This window comes from Eptesicus fuscus, chromosome 6, assembly GCF_027574615.1.
Source record: "Eptesicus fuscus isolate TK198812 chromosome 6, DD_ASM_mEF_20220401, whole genome shotgun sequence".
Lineage (NCBI taxonomy): Eukaryota > Metazoa > Chordata > Mammalia > Chiroptera > Vespertilionidae > Eptesicus > Eptesicus fuscus.
The window spans coordinates 52,163,971-52,190,170 of record NC_072478.1 but is presented as its reverse complement, the minus strand read 5'-3'; the positions used below and the strand labels follow the sequence as shown (position 1 = coordinate 52,190,170).

General features: G+C 34.4%; 1 protein-coding gene across 1 annotated transcript in view; it reads right to left on the bottom strand.

Annotated features, from left to right (window-relative positions):
* LRBA (LPS responsive beige-like anchor protein) overlaps positions 1 to 26,200 on the bottom strand; it is a 564,845-nt gene that overhangs the window by 374,543 nt on the left and 164,102 nt on the right. The window contains exons 33-34 of the mRNA XM_054717692.1: positions 25,372 to 25,433; positions 659 to 723 (exon numbers count right to left, since the gene is read on the bottom strand). Coding sequence (XP_054573667.1) covers positions 659 to 723; positions 25,372 to 25,433 — 127 coding nt within the window. The remainder of the gene's footprint in view (positions 1 to 658; positions 724 to 25,371; positions 25,434 to 26,200) is intronic.

Here is a 26,200-nt window from a genome sequence, read left to right as displayed (position 1 = left end):
AAGGCTAATATGTAAATTGTCCCCTTGACCTGGAGTTTGACTGGGAGTTTGACCAGGGGGCGGGGTCAGCCAGCCAATTGCCCACAGTCCCTCCCCGCTGGCCGGCCCACCCCAATTGGGGCAGACCAGCCAGACCCCTGGATCTGACTATAAAATAAAACTCCCGCTTACAGGCTGTGTTTCCTCATCCAGGCACAGTGATCCACCTGGTCCCAACTGTATTCTCTTGTCTGTTTTCTTTAATCCTTCACCACCCCTCCTCAGGTTCACCCTGGCTGTGCTGGATTCGGTTCAATGGACATCTTAGTCTAATTATTGCCTTTATAGATATAATGAAACTTAATGGAAAATCCAAATAAGCATCAGTTTCCTTATATCTGCTAATAGAATCATCAGTTTACTTTTGCCAAACTCAGCTTTACTTAATGAAAAAATAAGACCAAAAATGAGAGAGAAAATAAGATCAGAACTTTATCATTAAGATGCAACCATGAAGAAAACCATAAAATGATTAAATATTGGCATATTTTTAATAATTACTACCTTCTACTTTACTGACTGCAAAAACAAAAAATATAGTACCAAAATATTATCACTTTCAATGGCAGAAGTACAGTAATATTGTAAAGTAAAATATAATAGATATAAAGTAGATTACCTTCCCTCATTGACAAGTTCAATAAAAGCCAGGCCTGCATTCTTCTGAATAGAATTCTGCCACTCCTAAAAAATAGCAGAAAATAGCTGAAAAAATTTCACTCAGTAAATTATTTCTTTAAAACAACAATTATAAAAAACATAACACATTTCAATTTTATACCTTAAATTTAAAGGAAAAGTTGTGTTAAACATGCTGCCTACCCAATGCAACCCCATGAACACATGAACAGTTGACATTAAAAAGTAAAATAAACAAAGTTAGCAAAAAATTGATTCTATATAAACAAAATAAGCCTATCTACAGTTATTTTGCCCTTTTCATTCTATAACATCACTAATTTAACTTAAATCATTGGGAGCTGGGAAGGAAGAAAGGAAGACAGCAAATAGAACCAAAGACAGAGGTTTTTGGTTCTGCTCTTTAAGAAAAAAGATGCATCACCCCAAATGAGGGAAACACATAGTTAAGTAGTAAATAAACATAACAAATAGTAGTAAATAAGCATAATGTAAAATCTAATGATTAATGATAGAGAAAGAGACAAGAAAAATTCATGAATTTGGCTAGACAACTGTGAGCTGGAAAACTATAGTTACTAGCCTATAAATTAGCAAAAGATAATCTAAATCTATTAGCTATATTCTTTATGAACAGATTATTCATTAAAAAGCCTAGGGGGGAAGGGGAATCAACCAGTAGGATGTGTACAAATAAGTTTTTCTAATTCTTATATCAAAACACACAAAATAAGTGTTAATAAAACCAAGGTAGGCCTACCTGAACTGAAATATAGTTGGATTTGAGAAATACCAATGCATGTATGTGTGTATATCCGTGCATGTGTCTCAAGAGATACATGTATGTATATATTTTTTTCCAGAATTAGAAAAATATACAGAATCTTTAAGTTTCTTAACAGTAAGGAGGCACTTATAACCTACCTACATGATCTCCCTTAATTGATCTTTTTCTGTTCTTTTATAAGGCTCAAAACAAAAGACAATGTTGGGTTACTTACCATTGCAACCATAAACTATATTCACATTTTCTGAATATAATACCTTTTATGATTTTTAAATTCCATGTAATTTCACCCCAATGACTGCTTTGTTTTATGCCAAAATCCTTCTTTTTCCTCCCCAGCCTTATCCTTTCTTTTCTACATTCTCTTTTTATCTCCAATTTTGTATTATAGTACTTCCTTGTATGTTCTGAAAACGCAAGGGTGACTCTCAAGACTAAACTGGCTATAAACCCCAATTTTATTACAGGATACCAGTTCATGAATAGTGTCAGTAAAAACATACTAACAGAACATATATAGTAGAATGGAAATTAGATACAAAGTCAGTTAGATATTTGAGAGTAGTAATTGGCTAGACCTGGGCGAAGAGATAAAGCAATGTGTTGTTGAAAAAAAAGTAACACCATGGAAGTAATGAGATCTTTGTTTTCAAATTGATTTGGACATTAAGAGGATATGTCCATGGACACAATTCACTTTACATCTCTCTGTCTTAGATTCTCCCTTAAAATTTTCTCCAAGCTATATTACTTTTGTGATTCAATAACTTACAGACATTTAGAAATTAGTGACTCATGAAGTTTACAATATTCACAATTCACAATTGTCACCCAACTGAAACAATAAAATAGAGGTCTTATATTTCTGAGATAAAGCAAGTCAAGAATACTAGATAGAAATATCTGTTTAATTTAAAAGCTTTTTCTTTCTTCTTATAAAATGAAATAGATAATACAAAAGAAACCAACAGAATTCCCTAAAGGAGTATATCCCTGAGAAAAGACCATGTGTCACTCCCTCCCCATCCTATCTAATAAAAGAGTAATACGCAAATTGACCATCACTCAAGACACAAGATGGCCGCCCCATGTGGTCAAAAATGGCTGCCTCCATGTGGATGGCCACCACAAGATGGCCTGCAGGGGAGGGCAGTTAGGGGTGACCAGGCCAGCAGAGGAGGGCAGCTGGGGGAGACCAGGCCTGCAGGGGAGGGCAGTTTGGGGGGAACCAGGTCAGCAGGGGAGGGCAGTTGGGGGAAACCAGGCCTGCAGGGGAAGGCAGTTGTGGGGGGACCAGGCCTGCAGAGGAGGGCAGTTGTGGGGGACCAGGCCAGCAGGGGAGGGCAGTTGGGGGGGACCAGGCCTGCAGGAGAGAGCAGTGGGGGGGGGGGGAAACCAGGCCTGCAGTGGAGGACTGTTGGGGGGGGGGGCGCCAAGCCTGCAGGGGAGGACAACTGAGGGGGACCAGGCCTGCAGGGGAGGGTAGTTAGGGGTGACCAGGCCAGCAGAGGAGGGCAGTTGGGGGCAACCAGACTGGCAGGGGAGGGCAGTTAGGGGTGACCAGGCTGGCAAGGGGAGGGCAGTTAGGGGCAATTGGGCCGGCCGGGGAGCAGTTAGGTGTTGATCAGGCTGGCAGCGGAGTGGTTAGGGCGTGATAAGGCTGGCAGGCAGAAGCGGTTAGGGGCAATCAGGCAGAGACAGGCGAGCGGTTGGGAGCCAGCAGTCCTGGATTGTGAGAGGGATGTCTAACCGCCTGTTTACGCCCGCAACCGCCCGTTTAGGCCCAGTCCTAAATGGGCGGTCGGACATCCTTCAAGGGGTCCCAGATTGGAGATGGTGCAGGCTGGGCTGAGGGACATTCCCCCCCCCCCTCCCCCCCTCCTCCCCCCCCCGCCGTGCACAAATTTCGTGCACCGGACCTCTAGTTTTTTAATAAGGAAGAGGGGGAGAGGAAAAAAAAAACAGAAACTGCAGGTTAACTTTTTGGATGCTGATGCAGAAGATCCCACACCTCACTTCATCAAGTCTTAAAGAGTTGCCTAAACATAGCAATGCACAGGGATTGGAAAGAGACACAGATATAATGATAAAGGGACCTAAAAGAGCCTTGGATATAAAAAATTATCATGCCCTTGGAAGAGTCAGAAAATTACTCTAAAAGGATGTACAAGTAGCTGAGACTTTGAGGGCATAAGGAGATCACACCTGTGACCATTGTTGATAGACAGCAGGGAATCAAGGGATGATGACAACTCAAGGGATGCCACAGTCACCAAAGTCAAAGAACAGAAGCACAGACTCCCTCCTCAGCTCTTTACACCCAACACAGCAGCTCAGCAAGCAACATGGAAATCTGATAGAGCACCAGATTATGACGAGGCAAGACCTTAAACTGAGTTCTCATTAAGATCACTTACTGGAAGGAAAATCTCAAAATGGAAATTAACTTTAATAAAAAGAAAGACATTTTTCTTGCTAGAGAAAATAAAATAAAATAGAAAGGCAAATGGATATCCTATAATTCTTAAATCACACATTTCATATTTAACAGATTCACTAATATTATTTTTCTCAAATAAGTTTTGTTTGATCTAAAACTCCAACAGGTGGATATTTTTACTATCTAAGTCATATAAAATTCAAAACTCCAATCATGGAAAAAATATATAACAGTAAAGAAACTAAAATTTAATAGACAGGTAAATACCAATTTGATTTCATTTTTATTTATGTATACAAACTGACATTTACTTATAATGTAAAATCACGAAGTGTACCACTTAAATTTCACAAAGATTTAAAACAGCATGATGTAGGACAGATATAAAACTAGTTAAAGTTAGTATAACTATAAAAAATTTGCAATCTAAAAATTTGTATGCTCTTAACTTCGTATGTCACACAAAATATTTTAACTGAAAAACAAATTAGACATGAAGGGACAAATAGAAGTTGAATTTGTTATCAAAGCTCAGAAACAAAAATTTACTACTACTAATTCATTAAGCTTCTTGTTTTCCCAAGCATCATGTATAAAACCACACTTGTTAACTTATAGCAACTAGCATCTAATCACCTGGAAAAAAAACTTTTCCCTAGCTAAAAAAAATTAGACAAAATGAGAAATGGAGAGAAAATATAAATCTTACTTATATTTTTGGGTATGGGGACAAAAATCTCACAGTTCTCAAAGATATCAGTGAATTTTAATTTGTCTATAATCCATTCATAATTATAAATTATTAATATTTAATAAGATAACATTTCAGATATATAAAGACACAGACAAAAAGAAACTGAAGCCCATGAGAACATAAAATTAATTTTTGTAATAAACTCAGCTATAAGCCAACAAGTTTTCACCATACTAAAACACTATCCACAATCCTTAAGGAAGTTGCCAAAACTGGAAAGATGACTCATTAATTGTGCTATCCTACAGCATTTTTCTCCTCTTTTGAGATAATTATCAAAGAAGGCGTTAGTCTAAACAATTTTATAAACCACAGCTCAATATAACCTTTAGTGAGTTTTAATAGTTGAAAGAAAAGCTTAATGGTTATCATCTTTCATGATCATTTCAATATTTCATCACAGTATTTACAATTATATAGTGATGCAAAATGCATAGTACCTTTAAAAGTCTTGGTTATTCTTTTCCCAGAGGTATTGGTGAAAAACACGTTAAAAGCCTCAAATCCAACCACTAATGCAACTAAGTAATTTCAAAACACATTTCAGCACTTTGGAGAGGAAGGACTCAAAACATAACAACTGAGTCAATAATTTCAGACTTGTTCTAAGCTGTATTTAATTGACCATCATTTCCTATAGCCATGATTGTTGACTAGTCAATTTTTACTAAAATATACTTAGCTTACTAATGCTCTTAAGTCATACAACAACAACAAGATAGTATATATTAGTAAAATTATTTTAAAAAATGAAGTTCCACCAAATTTCAAATATGTGCCTTTGGTGGTAAAAGTCTGTTTTGTTGTTTGCAGGAAAAAAAGAAACTTCATTAGCAAAATAAGTCTATTCCCCCCTACCATCAACAATCAAATATAGAGAAAAGGGTACCAATTAAAATGCTATACATTAATTTATACTGGTTATATTCATATTTAATTCTAACATTCTTAAAGTAAATGAGACAATAACTTCTGACATATTTTAGTGTACTGAATGCACTTCCTAAATTTTAAAACAATTCCTAGTATTATCATGCTATAAAGCAAATAAAATTCAGCCACAGAATGACAAGATAGACTACATACACTCCATCTTGCCATCTTTTATTTTGGAGGTGGGGTTCAAGCCATAAATGTTGACAGTAAATATAGTATTAATTTTTATTATGGTGGCTTAGTCACTAAACTATCTTTTACTCTTTAAAAAAGGAATATAATAAGTGACTGCAGGTTAAACTTAGCAAAAACCAAGAACAAAGATTACAGAAAGGAGACAATAATACAAGAGAGAGGGTAAAAAATTTCTCTACAACCTGGAGAAAAATAAACTTGAGGAAGTAAACCAATGCTTGTTGCAGAACCCTAGAAAGGCCAGGAACAGAATGCATTGAATACATAGGAGCATGGTTGAGGGACAGTGATAAAAATAATTTAAATGACTGAAAGCTGGTGTAAAAAATAGAATCCCAGATCCTTTCCCCATAATGTATGGCCATGCCCACCATGGGAAAGGACCGAAACTTTACTTGCCAGATAAATAAAATTCTAGACACTATAAAAAGCCTTAATAAAGGCTATAACAAAATAAGATAACATGAAAGTAAACTTACTGAACTATGAGACTCTAAACAAAATTAAGTAAGTTTTCTCTAAGAAAAATGAGAAACCATAAAAAACTCCAAGTCCATCAATGGCAAAAGAGAGTTTATTCATTACCAGTAGACAACTCCCACAAAGACACATACATGTTTCTTTTTGTGCAATGCACTTAAATATGACCAGATAACAAGTGTCACTAGTCGTTAGAGGAAAGACTCTTGGGGGGACACTCATAAAAAACAGACAATACTGTTAAGGCGGTAGAGAGAAAGAGATTAAAGAAAAGTATAATTAATAACATTATAAAGATTAAAATTTTCATGTAAAAAAAAATTCAGGGCAGGGACTTTGTTTTATTCCCTGGTATCTCTATGCTCCCACATCAAAATTCTCTAGAAAAACAGAACCAATGGGTTAGAGATATATTTTATTTATTGTAAGGAACTGGCTCACACCATCACATAGAGTGACAAATTCCAAGATCTGCAGGGTGAGCTGCTGAGCTAGAGAGCCAATGGTATAACTCTACTCTGAGTCCAAAAGCATAAGAATTAGGAAAACCAATGGCCTACTTCCAGTCTGAAGCCCAACAGGCTCAAACCCAGAAAGAGCTCATGTTTCTGTTTGAGTCCAAAGGCAGGAAAGAGCTGATGTCCCAGTTCCAAAGCATTCAAGCAGGTGGAATTCTCTCTTACTTAGAGCATAGTTCGCCTTTTTGTTCTAATCAGGTTCTTCAACTGACTCGATGAGCAGCCCCACACACCTTAGGAGAGCAATTGCTTTATTTGGCCTACTAATTTAAAAGTTCATATCACACAGAAACAACCCAGAATCATGTTTGATCATATATGTGGACACGCCATGACTCAGTCAAGTTGACACACAAAATTAACCATCAAAGCTCACCCCTTCTCTACTCAAAAAAAAACCACCTCAGAAAACTAAAAAAAAAAATGCTCTTAAGAATTAAAAGTAGGCCTGGCCTTGTGGTTCAGTTAATTACAGCTTCATCCATAAACCAAAAAGTTGTGGGTTCAATCCCTGGTGGGGCGCATATGGGAGGTAACAATCAATGATGTTTCTCTCCCCCCTTCCTCCCTTCCTCTCACTCTAAAATTAATAAAACAAATAATAATAATAAAAGCAATAATCCTCTGGTAAGATTACAAAATAACTTAACAGTATAATATCAAACAAAAATTTTGAAAACAGTATTGGAAGGTGTTGAGAAAACCACTTCAAATAAAAGATAAAAAGATAATAGAAGAAAATGGGTATCAAAATTAGAAAATTAATCCAGATAGTTTGACACTTAACTAATAAGAGGTCTAGAAACAGAAACAAGAAAAAATAGAGAAAAAGAAATTCCCATATAAATAATTCAAATAAATTTCTCTGAACACATGCATGTATTTTTTCAGACTGACAAGGTTTACATAAAATACCAAAGACAGTGCGATTTAAAATATTCACACATGCCAAGGCACAATCCAATAACAACATCAACAATTTTTAAAATAATAAAAATACTAAAAGCTGCCAGGGAGAAAAAAATTTTGAAGAGATTATAATTTTCAGTCTCTAATACTTATATATCCAAACAAGCTATCAATCAAATATGAAAGTAAAATAAAAGACATTATCACACAGCAAAATCTAAAATATCCTACCCCTCGTGCATTCTTTCTCAAGAAATTACAAAGGATGGGACTCATCAAAATTAATACAGACACCCAACTATCATCCTCCATCCCTATTCTCCTTTAATTTTCCCAAGGCATACTATTACCACCAGATTTTTTGCCTTTACCTTTGTTTTATTCCCTACTATATTCTCAGTGCTAGAACAGTGACCAACACATACATAGTAAGTGATCAATAAATGATGAATCAATGTACTTTCTAAAAACAGGACATGATGGGATACAGGAGATACACATTAAAGCACAAGAAAGAAAAGAAAAGAAATCCTGGGTTGATGATAAAAGAAGCCTCCAGGCCTACAGAGTAACCAATCCAGAATGAAACAGGAGAATAGATAACTCCAGGCACTATACCTTCAAGAAAAACTATTGAATCAATAGATACAAGGTTGGGTTTGATCACACTGGTAGAAATTTTAGGCATCCAGTGAAATACTTAGCAGCAAATTTGTGGAGGATATAAAAATTTTTAAATAAACAAAAGATAGAATATTATTAATTCTAGGATAAAAATGAAAGAAAAAGACAAGCAAGAGGGAGGAAGGAAGAAGAAGGAAGGAGGAAGGAGGAAGGGAAAAAGGAAAGGAGGAGGAGGAAGGGGGAAAGAGGAAAGAGAGGGAAGGGAAGAAGGAAGGAAGGGTAACCATATTTTGTAGTTCTGCCATGAATACTTACTTACATTGTCACAATAATGTAAATGCTAAATATGGCTTTAACTAAATATTATGATGTAACTGTACTATAAATGAGAGAAGTGTGAAACAGAAAGGGAGAGCAATATAAATACTCAATGGTCATCTTTCATGAAAGACATTAGACAATGTCCGAAATAGAAAAAATCAATAAATAGCTATTGCATCACTTAGAAATATAAGGTAACTAGCAGAGTCAACAACTAAGAGATTTGAATGTGGTTCCTTTCAGAAAGTAGAATCCAGGGAAAAGGAAGAAGTTAGGCAGGGAACTATTGTTTTTCAGTTTCAGTATTATACTATTTTTAGATTTGTGAAATAATACATCTCTTCCTTAATAAGTCATACAACATATTAAAAATCATATGCTCTAAATGAAGAACAGTAAATAAAAACACATTTTTTCTGACTGTCTGATAGCTATTTATCCAAAATTATTCTGAAATCTCTCTGAACAATAGCATAAGCATTCCATTTTCACAAATACTGATAGCAAACCTAGAAAAATATAAATGTATCATGAACTATTAAGAATTTTTCTTTTTTTTAAAGTCAGTATTCTACATATTACCAAATGAAATTAACTTTATTGCTATTGGCAATAAAATATTCTCCTTTTTTGTAAGTATTAATCTAAGGATCAAAATATCATTAAAGTTAAAGAAACAGTCCGGCCAGTGCTTCTCAGTGGTTGAGTGTTGACCCATGTACCAAAAGGTTGCCATTTTGATTCCTGGTCAGGGTTGCGAGCTAGATCCCCAGTGGAAGCGTGTGGGAGGCAGCCCATCGATGTTTTCCCTCTCATAGATGTTTTTCTCTCTCTCTCTCTCCCTCTCCCTTCCTCTGTAAAAATCTTTAAAAACATAAAAAATAATTAATTGATTGGTTGATTAAAGAAATGAAGATGCCTGGCCAATGTTGCTCAGTGTTTAGAGGGCTGGTCCTCACACACAAAGGTCGAGGGTTGTAGTTTGCTCTGAATCTCTGGTAGATCAGGATGTGTGCGGGAGGCAACCAGTTGATGTTTCTCTCTCATGTTGATGTTTCTCTCTCTCCCCCCCACCCCACCTCCCTTTTTCCCTCCCTTACACTCTCTCTGAAAAGCAATGGAAAAAAATTTCCTCAGGTGAGGGTAAAAAAAATAAAGAAATGAATAATTTGTTAACAAAAACCTAAACTCATATTGAATTATTTCATTTTTCTTATTAAAAAATATAAAAATGTAAAGGCTTGTGCTATTCAATGAAATATCATTATTAATACTTGAAGATGTTACAGTTACATATGCCTTTGTAAAATAAATCAAATCTGTTGGATATAACTCCAATTACCTACATAGATGACAAAAATACTGTTAAAATTCAAAGGAGGAGGCCACAAAGGAGAGCTCAAATGAGGCAGGGAATGTATTAACACAAAATTGAGAACCATATTATACACAGGACTAAAGGTCAAAACTAGAGAAAACTTGTCCATGTTCAAGATACAGTAATCTTAAGTGCTCAAAGTAAACTATCAAGAACTTTTCAACAGTGTTTGCACTTTGTGTCAGCACTCTCTCAGCAGCATATCTAACACAACCTGAGTCACCTCAGACCAGGAAAGAATATACCATAATGGTGAAGGGCAGGTCTTACTCCACTGTCTCTTTAGAGAGTAAAACAAATCATTACAAGAAATAGCAAAATAAAATACTGCCCTTTGGAAAGATTTGGTCTCAAAATTTTGTGAACATATACTTCTAAAACTTACATTGTACCTGTATAAATATTATGGCTCAGTTTATAAATGAAGTGTATTACATATACATATAACTACAAATTGAGCTAAAAGAAAGAACATTCTGTTAAAGTTGGATTAGCAAATGGTTCGGTTTTATAATTGGCTTATTTAACAAATATTTTAATGTGTACTATATATAAAGAATTGAATATTGAGAAAATAACTACTGGATTTACAAAATAAAAAAATGCAAATATTTTACAATAAAAAAACCTGAGATAACATGAAATCAATTATGTAATTACTATAAATATAGCTTTAAATTACATGTAAATAATCACTCAAAAACAATAATCCCCTTGCTATTGTGTTTAAACATATATTAAAATTAATATATTTGCAAGTGGCTTTGAAAATGTTTTTAAACATTTTCAGGAAAAACATTCTTCAACCAAAAATGATCCTATGAATAACTCCCAAACTGGCATCAATTTTGTCAAGCTCTCTCACTAATCAACACAGAAAGCTTAATTTCAAAAAAGGTGACAAAAGTTGCTGTAATCCTTTCCAGCCACAATCTCTCAACAGATGATCATTAAGTTTATACCAGGGCTTCACATTCAGGAGCTATATAAATGTGTCCTATTAGTACATGGTCAGTCTGTTTGGCAACTCCAGTTCTCCAGACATATGGCAACTGCCGCCCTTTGAGGTCTGAAGTCAAGTCTTTAGGGAATCTCAAAGCCTGCACTGAAATTACAAGGAGTGTTCATTAGAGACTGCTGGAGAGGAAACATGAAAGACTTCCATTAAAACTATATAAAACAGCTAATTATTTTTAAAATATTTTTAAACCACCTGATATACTCAACTACAATAAAAAGTATTTTCATACAGAATTATTCTTTAAAGCACAGCTTTCAGGACATGAGTGCAAATAGCTTTCTTCATGCCTCCCATCAGCCACCTCAAAACACCTAACATTCATTTTATAAGCATCATCAAGATTTTTATATCGTTGGAGAGAATAAATTATCTTATACCTCTAAATTCTTCCTACAGATCACTGTAAACATTTATTAAATGAAGGTATTTTTAGAGACAAAGTTTTACTTTTAATATTTAGTTTTGGATAATACATACTGTTAACTTAATCTCAGGCAGACATACATGTGTTTCTTTTTAGTTGCTTATTTTTTATCCAAAAAAGTCTGCCTCTATTTCATTTTTATTCCATTTCTAGATAAAATCATTAAAATCTTATAAGTACAAAATAATATAAATTACTAATCAACCTATGAATGGCATGTATCAGATATTATAGAAAATATATGTAAATTCTGAACCCTGTATATTTTGTTAACCAATGTCACCACAGTTAATTCAATAAAAGGCAAAAAGAAAACATATGTAGATTCAAACCTTTAAAATGAAAAAAATGTCAACAAACTGACAAGAGTTCAAAGAAATCACGTCTTTTCTTTCTCAGGATTTTGAAAAACAAAAAGTATAAAGATTTTCTAATTAATAATAGTTGCCATTTTAACTTTTTGAATGTATAGACTTTTTAACTTCAGAGAACAGTTATTTATTAAGCTCCACACAAAACAATACCACTGCGGAATTTTATTTCAGTAACAAATCTCCATAAAATGTTACATAAAGTTCATTAGCTTGCCTCAATCATTTCTTGAACTCACATATATGTTGATTTCTGACAGCCTAATTCCAAAAAGCAATTACAATCTCAATCCATACGTAAAAAGATAACAGAAAGCAAGTACGCTAACCAGTTTAAAAGAATAAAAATCTAAAGAAAACAGATTACGAATGATTTATATGAATGCCTAGTGCTGAAGTTAATTACAAGTAACCCAATAAAATAGTGCCTTTATTATTGTACAGCACGTAATAGCTTTAGATGTAAAAACCAGAACTCTTTCTGCTGACTTTTGTATGCCCAATCCCACAGCACACAACATTAAGAATTAAATATGTAGTAAATAAGGCACATAGAAAACAGCAGTTTTTAACTAAAAGCAGAAAACTCTCCTGCTGTTTAACCATTTGGGGTCTTCCACTCTGAACAGTGACCACTGTAAACTGATACTATATATTCAATGAGTAAATCCCTAATGCTAACATAAAGTGAAATTTTAATTTCAGTGTTCAAAGCTTTACATCAAAAAATAAATAACTATGAAATAGCATCACATTAATTTCAGCATTCAATAGGAGCATATAAGTTTTTTAATTTCCATTAAATTTAAAGTTTGTGCTATGAAAAATGATATCTTCAGAATTAGAGTTTTGCAAACCTCACACTATATCTAGCTTTTATACAGCTTTGGTCCTGATTTTAAACACACACACATCTCAGACACACATAGTGCATGCTACAGTTACATGGTATAGTTGTCCATAGCCACAACCTGTAGCCAATCATAGTATGCTTAATGACTTTTCTAGAAAAAGCCTTTCAATCCAGAATGTTTCCATAACTCTTTCAAATATTTATCAATTTATCTAATTAGATATTAGTTGATATCAACTTTAAGTATAATGCAAAAGTCCTAAAATATGTTATGGATAAATATCAAGCAGTCCATTCTTTGACCTACAACATAACTGCAATAGTGAGATGATGAAATACTTGATAAGCTGGTTTTGCTGCACAAGTAAATTAGTACTGATGAAACAAGTAATCATCAGTGCATCTCTCTGGCACTATTTTATTCCTATTTGTTTCATCCCCATTAAAATTTTTTATTTGCTATTTTTTCTGGGTCAATAACTTCACAAATTAGAATTTATCTCCTTGACTACTGTGAAACATTTTAAAGGTAGGAATCACTACTTCTTTGAGTACTCGACAGTTCCTGATTCAATTTTCCATATGGACGCTTGTTAAAGAAACTATAATTTAACATTGTAGGTGAAGGAGGGAGGAGCAACTATTCTAAGAACACTCAGGTCTCCACAAGATTAGTTTCCTGTGCTGCTATGACAAATTGCCACAAATCTGGTGGCTTAAAATACTAGAAATTTGTTATCTCTCTGTTCTGGAGATGAGAAATCTAAAGTCAGTTTCACTGAGCCCAAAATCAAGGTATCAGCAAAGTTGCACTCCTGGAGGTTCTAGGGGAGAATCTGTTCCTTGTCTCTTCCAGCTTCTGGTACCTGTCAGCATTCCTTGGCTTGTGGCTACATCACTCTCTGCTCATCTTCACACTGCCACCTTCTCTGTGTGCCTAACTCTAATCTCATTTAGGGCCCACCCAGGTAATTCAGGAGTATCCCCTTACCTAAAAATTCTTAATCACAAGGAACAAATAAAGTAACATTCACGGGCTTCAGTTATTTAACATGGATATTTTGGGGAGAGCCATATTTCAGTCTGTCACATTAGAGAAACCAAATTAAAGCAACAGAAACACCAAGCTGAGGAAAAGTAAACTTTGCTAACAAGTTCAAAAAAATTCAAAAGATTCCAAAAAAATAAAACCCGTTTTTTAAAAATTAGTCTATTATGGCAAGAGCTGGAAGATTATTCAAGCAAGTCAAGTTCTGCTCCAAGTGTTGGTTCTAATAGTGATTCAGTTGTGACTGGTTTTAATTTTGGTTCCATAAATTCAGTTTAATTTGCTATGTATAAAGCTACCAGGCTCCAGGAAACTGAAAGCTGCACAGCTAAACTGCTAATAACAAACGGGTATCACAAAGAGCAACTTCTAGCAATCAGCAGAAGAGCAATGGTAGCACTCCCAAATGTCCAAGTAAGGAAGGCAGCGGGCCAGGCTTGAAGTAACTGATAAGAAGTAGAAATCCTTTTAAAAAATTCGCCCCAGTCTGCTTTTTCACTGCCAGTGACAAACCTCCTATTTTCTTCCTTAGCTTACTATGGTACCATAGTACCAAACAGAATCCTATTCTCATAAGTTAGACGAGTGCTGCAAAACAGCAATAGGGAATCTTTGCAATGGAGATAAATGTGAGACAGCTCTGCAATATCAAGTCAATGTATAAGCTTTCGTGGGTAAAGGAACAGAACATCTTTCCTCTGAAAAAGGAACAGTAAGAAACCAAAATTAAATTTGCCCCCAATTATGTAGTATCTGATAACAAGAATAACCTGACAAACCAGCTAACCCAAAAAGACAATACTGCTGTTTTAATTGAATGCAGAATGAAAACTTGAGCTTCCAAATAAAGAACTTTCAAAAATATATAATCACTATCAAAAAGAATGCACTCTGCAGAAACCGGTTTGGCTCAGTGGATAGAGCGTCGGCCTGCGGACTGAAAGGTCCCGGGTTCGATTCTGGTCAAGGGCATGTACATTAGTTGCGGGCACATGCCCGGTAGGGGGTGTGCAGAAGGCAGCTGGTCGATGTTTCTCTCTCATCGATGTTTCTAGCTCTCTGTCCCTCTCCTTTCCTCTCTGTAAAAAATCAATAAAATATATTTAAAAAAAAAAAAAAAGAATGCACTCTGCACCCATATTTAGGATGTTAGTATGTATACATCTTCACACTCACTATATGTAAAAGCACATTGTACACAAGAGAGAGTTAGGAGAATGTGGAGTACAGGTTTAAGGTTAGAGAATTTGGTGGGGGTTTTTTTTGTAAACTACCCAGAAATTGGTGAGATGCATATAATGTTTATGTAAAATATTAGAATACTATTTGCAAGGCAGCATAGAAATAAGCATAAACTAAATTAAAACAGCTATCAGAAACCTTGCAAATAAGGAAGAAAAGTTTGAATTGGATAAGACAGTAAACTACAGCTCCCCTTTGAAAGGAACTATGAAGAGATTCTCCTAAGAAAATAAATTTGTTAGTAAGCACTGAAAGAGGTAAAATCAACAGAAAGGAAATGGATCATTTCACTAATTCAGGAATAAGCCGAATCAGTGATTCTTTACAGAGGCATTTTTCAAATGATACTTCCTTTTGTCCCTTCCTGTCTCCCCCACTCTGACAGGCTGAAGTTCAGAATCATCATACCAAACTTCCCTGATAATGATGTATTTGGCAATAAAAACAGTTGATTAGTAGTAAATTACACTGACTGAAAAGTGCAGTATTTCTATACTATGGTAACACAAGAGGTATGCTAAAAGTAATGTAGTAAAAATAGAAAGTTCTGAAGTATACAAGAGACCCTAAGACAACTGCTACAGTAACATCAACCTCACTTGTATTCGGGTATACTACACTGACCTTCCCAAAGCAGCTGTCATTATAGCCCAGGAAATGGAGGAACCACACCTTTGGGAGCCTATGGAAAATATGAATGTTACCCATTATCCTTGTCTACATAAAAAAGGCCAAAATCTGTTAATCTATTAATCTCTTCTAGCTCTAATGTTCTATGTTCACAGTGAACATAGAATAGACTGGGCATAAAACTGCAAAAATGATAGAAGATAATGTAAAAGATGCTGCAGAAAATAATGGTGGACTGATTTTGAAAGTCCAGAATATGAACAAATTAATTCCATAAAAAGAAAACAAGCAACATTGAAAATACTGAATAAAGAGAGGATTTTGTGTGCTACAAAAACACTTAAGAGTCAGAATCTAATAACTTTAATTTATAACCTACTTTGCTCTATGGACTGTTCTACATATATTTACATATATTATCCAATACAATTTTTATTACATCCATTTCACTCAGTAAGAAAGTAAGACTCAAGCAAAGGAAGTAATTTGCCCATGGTTACAGAATTAATAGGTTGTAGAGAGGGAAAAATTTCTTAAGATTCAAAAATCTATCATCACAGCGTTTCCTGGCCTCAGCCAGCCACTTCTTAAGATCCTGTCCAACTCCAGTATCTGAAGAATTTACTGCTAGAGAAACAAATATATAACCTTTAGGGTTCTGATTCTTATTTCACGCAAAAATTAAAGTTCGAACCTCAGATTTTGTAAACACTGAACACATGCTTCTATAAGCTCATATAATAAAATGGCAGCTTAATTTAAAAGAGCTGTCTGACTTAAAAATGCACAATAGATTGAGTATATGTACAATTACTAATACATAATAACTGTCCCTTCCTAAATTTTGCTATTATACTGGTATATTAATGGTATATATGAGGGTACTAAATTACTAAATAACTATTTGATCTCAGAGACAACTGAGGCAAACAGGGTAAGCAGTTTCAACAGAAAAATTTAAATCTGGATTATAAGAACCCTGATTATTCTGACTAAAATCCATTAAATTATATACTACTTATGAAAAAACATATGGGCGGGAATATAGCTGAGTTTTCACATAATTATCAGAGTTTGGAATTAAACAAAAACAATCTTAAGCTTTACACTTTTAACCTAGCCTTTCTGTAATATACTACTGAACTTCAGTAGATTAATTTGAAGTAATAGAGAAAAAAAAAAGAAAGTAAAACCCCGAAGTAGTAGCTGAGGAGACACAGACAGGTAAAACCAAAGGAAAATGTTATGTTAAGAATATTCCCATTCAAGTATTCCTCCTTCTTGCTAATTCTCTCTCTAATCCCAAATTTAAAAGACCAGTTGTAAAAAACGGCAGGGTGCTAAATTAAAGCTCACTTTATTTTCAGATGTCTCCATCCTCATAGGCTGACTTCCTGTCAGGAAGAGTTTCATTTCACTGAATACCCCAATCAGCAGGGAGTTTGCAGAATTAAGTGCCAGTTGATATTACTTTGTTTTGCATTTACCACCCTTGAGAATAATGTTCAAAGATCTAGTTATATAGTCAGCATGGTATCATCCTTCTGACTAGACTGCCAAGCCACAGGGTGTATGGCCAGTTCCACAAAATTTCCCTTAAAAGGTTGTGTTTCCCAAATCCTAGTGTGCTAGTGAATCAACAGGATGCCTGTATTTCAGAATAAATCCTGCATCTAAAGATAAATTATGCTTTCCTTTTGTTGTAACATAGCACTTTAAATTAATATTGAAGGTCAGCATTTAGATTCAAATAAAAATCAACTGATATTCACTAATCCATCAACTTAAATATTTTTTAAAGTACTTTAGTTTAATTTATTTTGTTTTTAATGTTTTTGCTGTTTAAAAGACAAATGTATCTTAAAAAGCAAGTTATCTGTTATATATCTTGAATCAAATAAAAGCATAACTATTTTACAATATTAGCATACAGTTATTAAGTTGATTTCGGATACTATAAAAATTTTAGTGCATTTAAGATTTTCATGATCAGTTAATATACCTTGATACCTTCTCCAACTTCCATAAACTTCCTATCTTGCTTCAAAGGTATCTAGTTCCTTATTATAAGGTCAACTGCTTCTATTGTACACAAAAATAAGGTAATTCTGAGCACTTCAATGTAAAACAGCCTTTGTCCATTTTAAGGATTAAGCATTCTCAGCAGCTGTGAAGCTAAACTAAGTGATTGTACTAGAAGCCTATTTTTTATCCTGATGTTAATCACTACCCTACTGATTCTCATCCATTCATAATCAAAAGGTCATAAGCACTGACAATAACAAAACTTAGTCACAATCAATGTATATCCATTAACTCTATAAGTACATTCTAAGGATGAGTTATAAATACATCCAAAAGAAAAGAATAGATAACATTATGAAAAGGTTGAAATATTAAATTATATTGATCCTAGTGGGATCATACTACATATAAACCAGTCTTTAAGAAGCCAATTGCCCCCAAAGTCCTAGTTACATTAAAAAAGGTTAGGCTGGTTACAAAGAAAATAAAATTATTTATTTACAATATATCAAAGTATAAATTTCAATATTTAATGCATTTTGCAGATTGTTGCCATACAAGCACCTTTAGCACACAAAGAAAATATAGTGAGATCTATTCAATATTAAACTTAGGGTTAGATCTGCATAAATAGTGTAAAAAATACACACACACAGAGACACGACTGGTTAAACTTAAGTTGCTCTAGGAAGAATACCAACTCTTACTATAATCACTTCTAAAAATCTATTTCTTCAGAAACAACATATAAATTGGAAGAAATAGATCTTTAGAAGTGATTCAGTAACAACGTATAAATTGTCCAAATTAATCTACAAAGGAGAGAACAAGTGGCTGAGATAATTATTTCTGAATAAAGCAAAAATAATCAGTTTTATGAAGAAACTGCTAGCTATAATTTTGCATATCTATTGATTTTCTTTAATCGCTGTGATTGGAGAAGCAGAGAAAAACAGAAGCACAATACTTAAAAAGAGGCATTTCCTGCATTATTCACTATCTCATTTCTGATGTAACAGCAGCTCTTGCAAAATTATAATTATCCAAACATACTATGGCCATAAAAAGGATTCTGTGATCAAATACTAATTTTATTCCCATTACAGAGTCAACATTCCATTATTACATACATACCTATGCACACACACATATTTACTAAAGAACTTTAGGGGCATTCCAGGATAGAAATCTAATTAAATTTAAACCAACATTTCCAAACTTAATTCAACACTATATGCTTTTCTCCACACAACCTCCATTATCATCACACAGTACACACATTGGAATTTGCTATACTGGAAAATCTGGATAGTGAAAACTGGTCAAATGAGCACATGGCTACCACAAATCCAACCAAGGAAAATTACAGTTACTAGAAAGAGTTGAGAAAATGTTTTGAGAACTTCAGTATCTATTAATCCTGATCATTCACTGCTGATGGGAATGTAAACTCATACAGCAACTATGGAAAACAGTATGGCAGGTCCTTGAAAAATTAAGAATTAGAATTACGATATGAGTCAGCAATCCCTCTTCTGGGTATCTACCCACAAAACTCGAAAATATTTATTTGCAAAGATATACACACCCCTATATTCATTGCAGCATTATTCACAGTGGCCAAGACATGGAGACAACCGAAGTGTCCTTCGACAGATGATTGGATAAATATATGGTACATATATACTACAGATATACTATGAAATACTACTCAATAATAAGATAAAATACTACCATTTGCGACAATATGGGTGGACCTGGAGAATATAATATTGTGCTAAGCGAAATAAGTTAGTCAGAAAAAGCTAAGGACCATATATGATTTTACTCATATGTGGTATATAACACTGAAACTCATAGACACAGACACAGAATGGTGATTACCAGAAGGAAGGAGTCCAGGGGAGTAGTAAAGGATAAAGGGGGCCATTTATAGAATATAATGAACAACATAAACTGATGAACAAAAACAGATCCAGAGACAGAGAAGCATCCATCAGACCATCAAACCTCAGAGGGAAGGTAGAGGAGGGTGGGGGTAAGGGGGAGAGATCAACCAAAGGTCTTGTATGCATGCATATAAGCCTACCCAATGGACAGAGACACCAGGGGGGTGAGGACATGAGTGGGGGGTTGGAGAGGGGGGCCAATGGGGCGATAAGGACACATATGTAATACCTTAATCAATAAAGAAAAAAAATTTTTTTTAAAGGATAAATGGGGCCAAATATATGGTGACAGATGATTTGACTTTGAGTGGTGGACACACAAGGCAAAATACAGATCATGTATCAAAGAAATGTACACTTGAAATCTATATGATCTTTTTAACCAATGTCACCTCAATACATTTAATAAAAAATAATATTTACACAATTATACAAATATCTGATTAAATAGTAATTATATGCTGGATATTGGAGATACAACAGGAAACAAAACATAGTGCTTGTCTTCAAGAAACTTCCAGTTTAATGGGAGAGAAATAAATATCACAGGCAATTTAAATAAAGAATAAAATTACCATAATATGGGTCAGTGAATGCTTTGGGTCAATCCCTCACTAGGCTTAAGAGTGTAGGGAAGAGAGGAGACCAAGAACCTTTCCAGAAGAGATTGCAATTTAGCTGGGAGCTGAATGATCAACTTATTCCATATTCATTGGGCAGCCATCATGTGCCAAGGACTGTGCTGGGTACTAAGTATACTTTAATAGGCCAAACAGAAATAACTGTTATCTTCATAGGACCTAGAGCACAGAAAGACCTACAATAAAAAATAATAATAAACTAGCCTATGTATACTTAAAATTTGTGGTATATTATATGATGAGCACCAAACTGGAGACAAGCAAAAAGATACTGACTACATATATGAGAATCTGAGAGGAGAATAATTAAGCTGAGTTCTCCAGGATGTGAATAAGCCAGCAATCAGAGTCACCAAATTTGAAGGAGGAGATTATAATGAAAGAAAAAGCACGTACCAAGACATAAAAATATGATGGTACATTTGGGTAACTTTAAGCAGTTCAGCATAGTTTGAGAACAGACAGAACAATGTTGTAAGAAATGAGGTCTATACAGGAAAAGGGACCTAAAAACAAAGGATACCTTTGTGCCACAGTACAGACTTGGTTTGCTTCCTGTCCCACCTGGGTTTGTTTAATCTATCTACTGTACTCAAAATACTCATCACAACTATAAAAAGGTAACGGTCATAAATTAAAAAGTCAGGAGTAGTAATGTTAATATCACATATTTACAAAGGATAAATTCAAAACGGAGAAGGAAACCAGAATTGGAGAAATTATAGGAGAGTGAAGAAAGAGAGGATCATCCTATCTAATAAAAGAGTAATATGCAAATTGACCGTCACTCCAACGCACAAGATGGCTGTCCCCATGTGGACACAAGATGGCCGCCACAAGATGGCCAGCAGGGGAGGGCTGTTGGGAGAGACCAGGCCTGCAAGGGAGGGCAGTTGTGGACGATCAGGCCAGCAGAGGAGGGCAGTTGGGAGGGACCAGGCCTGCAAGGGAGGGCAGTTGGGGGTGATCAAGCCTGCAGGGGAGGGCAGTTAGGGGAGACCAGGCTGGCAGAGGAGGGAAGTTGAGGGCAACCAGGCATGCAGGGGAGGGCAGTTGGGGGGACCCAGGCCTGCAGGGGAGAGCAGTTGGGGGGACCAGGCCTGCAGTGGAGGGCAGTTGGGGGGGAACAGGCCTGCAGGGGAGGGCAGTTAGGGGTGACCAGGCCTGTAGGGGAGGGCAGTAAGGGATAACCAGGCCTGCAGGGGAGGGCAGTTAGGGGCAATCAGGCTGGCAGGGGAGCAGTTAGGCATCAATCAGCCTGGCAGGGGAGTGGTTAGGGGATGATCAGACTGGCAGGCAGAAGTGGTTAGGGGCAAGCAATCAGGAAAGCAGGCAGGCGAGCAGTTGGGAGCCAGCAGTCCTGGATTGTGAGAGTGATTTCTGACTGCCCGTTTAGGCCCGATCCTACTGGGATCGGGCCTAAACGGGCAGTCAGACATCCCTCGAGGGGTCCCAGATTGGAGAGGGTGCAGGCTGGGCTCAGGGACACACACACCCATGCACGAATTTCGTGCACCAGGCCTCTACTTTTCTATAAAAATTTTTTAAAAATCAATTCAAAAAAATTCAAAGCACAAAACTGACACAAAAGAATCATAACAATAATGATATATGGTTCATATTATGAATATTATCATTTTTAAATTCATAATTCTGAGGTATAGAAAGGAACCCTTGAATCAAAAATGACCAACCTTTATATCACCTTCATGTGAATAAAATATTTTCCATGACAACTATCTACATATTTTGATAAAATTTTTTTGAAGAAAAATCACATTAACACAGTATTTTCAATTAACTTTTGTTGCTGATTAATTACTCAGACAGGATGCCAGGCCAGACTACATGGTACTTCTAGTTTTTCTATATACTCCATGCATTTCTGATAAATGGGAAAAGAATAGATGACCTGGCAGAAGGCTCAGACAATAATATGTGATTTACAGGACATGAGTGCAGCTACCATAAGATTTATCTGACAGCCCTCTCCGATAGTGGACTGTTGAGTATCCGATGGAATGATTTCTAGTCTAGAAAGTCTACTACTGAGTAGCCATACACATTATTTATTTATTAGATGTTTTGGGTTGAAACCATTTTTAAATGATGCACTTCACAATGCACAGTCATAAATTTAGCTTTAAACCCAAGAAGGGAGGTAGTGTTATTGGAATGTATGTCAGACTGAATTAGGATGAGCAACACAACGCTTTTATAAAGTGGCCTTGAATGCAATGTCAATTCTTTCAAAAATAATATTAATGTCAAATGAGCAAGATACAAACACTTTACACGACACTATAGTAATATTACTTGAACTATTTAACATTTTCTTTAAATTTGTATAGATTTCTATGAAGTTTATACACCTACACAACAAATACCAGGAACAAATAAGTTACATGTTTTTGAAAAGCTGAATCTGAAATATAATTGAGAACTTGTTCAATTTTCTTCTGTACATCAGAGAGTACACAGTTTTCTAAAGAAAGTAGACAGTCTTATTTTAAGTAAGATATAAATCATGTATAGGAGCTTAAGTAGTTCTTAAATTATTTTATATGGAATTTAATACATGAATAACCTAATTTAATAAACCTTAAATATATGTTTTTACTCAAAAATATAATGCTGAGTATTTTAAGAAAGCTTTTCAAAACTAAATAATAACATTTTGCCTAAATAAGGTTAAGACTTACATGGGATAAGATGTGACATGGTTTCAAATCAACCTATTAATTAGAGTGGATATTGAAAAATATAATCCTTACTTGAAGCTTTAAGAAATTATATAGTGCCCTGTTTGTTCTTAATGAAAGCAAATTAAATATGATCATTTCCTCATTTCTTAAATTTAGACCCTACACTCTCTTTTGTAATAAAATGTGGATAATTTTTAGCAGCATGTTTAAAAGAATGCAAAAAAATAAGCTTTGAATGAATTCAAGAAAAATAATCAGAAGATGGCGACTGTCATGAAATTAACACCAACTAATTTGTAAAGTTTTAAATCAAATTTGCAGATATTAAGTTCATAAGCATATCCCATTATTTATGTGATTAAAAAAAGAGTTTTTGACCTGATCTTTCGATCTTTGGCACTCAATCCTCTCCATCTCCTCTTAAAAAATTAATTAAAATTTTAGCAGGATGCTAGCTTTTCACTTCCCACCCTATCTCAGACTAAAAAAAATTATCAATCAAACTCAAGGCATCCCCACCCAGTATCTGCAAAATGTCGACTTCAAATTCAATTTCATATCTCTTAAGCTTTCATGTGGAAAAAGATAGTTCTTCTTAACAAAATAAATCACTTTTGTGATTGCCAATCTGACCTCTTTGAATTAGGAAAATTCAAAGTGAAAAATGTAATTATCACCCTGGAACAATCTGTATACATCTGGAGCTAATTCTGGCTTCATTTTTCACATCATTTTTCACACTGTGCAACATCTTATAGAAATGCCATGGGACTTTTGAAGAACTCATAAAAAATGTGAAGGACTTCAAATAACCAATAATGTATTTTATTCAAACAAAAACCTTGAGACTATCTGACTTTTGCAACTTACTCTACTAAGTAAGCTTCATATCCCATCTGATTGGATTAATATTAAACAGCACTGTGACATACATGACAAATAGGTGTATTAAAACATGTCATTCTTTATCTTTTCAGCTTCTGCATTCAACTATGTAATATACTATATCTGAAATAGCTTTCCTGTATCAAGAATGTATTCAATTCTTTTACACTAGAAAGTGAAACTTCATGATCAAAATTCACCTTTGAAAAATTATATCACTATAAACAATAAACTCATACTCCTGTGAAGAAACATACAAAACTGTAAGCAAATGCTTCTTAAAAGTAAGGGTAATTTCATATCAGTATAAGAATGGCATATGGTAACTACCATCCCACCAATAACAATAATCATGCAATTATTTCAATTCAGATTACTTAATGGGAAATTTTATCCAGGCAGCTTTTAAAGAAGTTTTCTTTAAAAGATGATTCAATTACAAAACATGAATCTCACTAAATCTAAGAATAATAAGCCCACTAGAAACATAACTACTCCTCACAAGTTCATTATAAAAATCCATTAAGTGTAATCTCTAGAAGTAATTGTTCTTATTGCATTTTATTGACAATGCATAGTATTGATTTTTCACACCTTCTATGATTCTTTAATTTGTATTCATGAAATGTCCATCAGCACAGTCTAAGTAAATTTGGCAATATAGACACTAAAATGAATAAATCGATGCAAAGAAACATTAATTTTGCATTATCCTTATTCGTCAGGCAAGTAAACCATGAGAGTTGTAAATGAAGGTCAAAGGTTTTGAAATGGGTCAGAACCCTTGACCTCTAGACCAATACCCTTCCTATTAAAAAAGGCTATTTTCAAGTTTTAAGTAGGGGAATTTACTACCAGCAAGATATCATTTTTAAAAGGCTACATAGAAAACTCTCAATAAAAACATTCATCTATTTAATTGAAAAACAAAAAAGAAAACATTACAGGATACATGATTTTAATTTAAGTTTTTAAGACAGAAATTATTAAAATTTACCACATGATATAAGGTTCCTGAACATTGAAAGTAATTTTGCTTTTAGAAATTTATTTACTACATCTTATGATGGCTGCCATATTTTGTTGATGTTTTCCCAAATCTCCTCTGCATGTCAAAAATAATTAGCAATGACAAGAATTCAAAATTATTTATTACTCATTTTATAACCTCTGCACAAAAAGGAAGTAAACCCACTATTCCCATGAGAGTCAAGAGTGTTACTCCACAAGGTACAGAAATAAATCTGTTTCTATAGCCTTAATACACACAGCAAAAACATTCAGCCATCTCAAAACCATTTGATCTGAACATTTTTAATGTGACTCTAAAATGCTGTTTCTATTTCATCTATCCAATTTATCTCAGTTCTAACTTCAGTTATCCATTAGTATCAAAGACAAGGAGTAATCCTCTTATAATACAAATACCATTATTTTAAAACAGCAAACTCAAAACTCTGTTATAACAAAAATTTCTAATAAAACCATTATAATTTCGTTGTAAAATAATTCATGCGAAAATTCACTTTTAAATCAACATTATTCTTTGTCACTCACCTGTGAACACAGTAGCATAACCAACTCCACAACTGAACTACTAGACTTCATGCAAACCAAACCTATTTTAAAGAGAATTAAAAAAAAAAAAAAGTAAAAAACAAATATGAGGAATTTATTTGTTATACAACTTTGCCCAAATTGGGTTTTAATATAAAATTTAACATGTCTTGTTAAGAACCAAAAACATACACATTTTATCATAAGTAAATAAGGTACTCTATAATTACTTTAAACTTGGCATCAAACCTACCAAATTTTTTATAAACTATTTCATTTCAGCTTTCAAACTACTAAAACATTTGTTACAACTTCATATATAATGACATTTCACAATACTTAAAGAAATGTGCACAACATATGCCATATTGATCAATATCATCTACATTTTGTTTTGGGGAGAGGTGATTGTTATACATGCAGAGAAGGGAAATGGCTCCCTGACCTTTGCTTTCTCCACCACACTCTCTCCCTTCAAACCTCTAGCTATCAATCAAGTTTCCATTTTGTTTCATGGCAGCAGACATCCCAAACACTCTTATTAGTACCTTGACCTGTGACCTCACACTAAACCTTAACAGAAGTGCAAGCCGTTGTCTGTTATATATTCTTGATTTCTTATAAATAAATTAATTTACATTTGCTCTTTTATGTTTCATTTGGGTTCACCAAAAATATCTCAGGAAGGAACTGCTATACAATTATCTAAAGAATTCTTTAGTTTTGATTACCAATAAAATCTAAAGTAGTTAATTCAAAAAGCATTTTATAACAGTAGCTTTAAAAAGCAATGCCAATAATTAAAAGCACTAAATTACTAAGTTACATT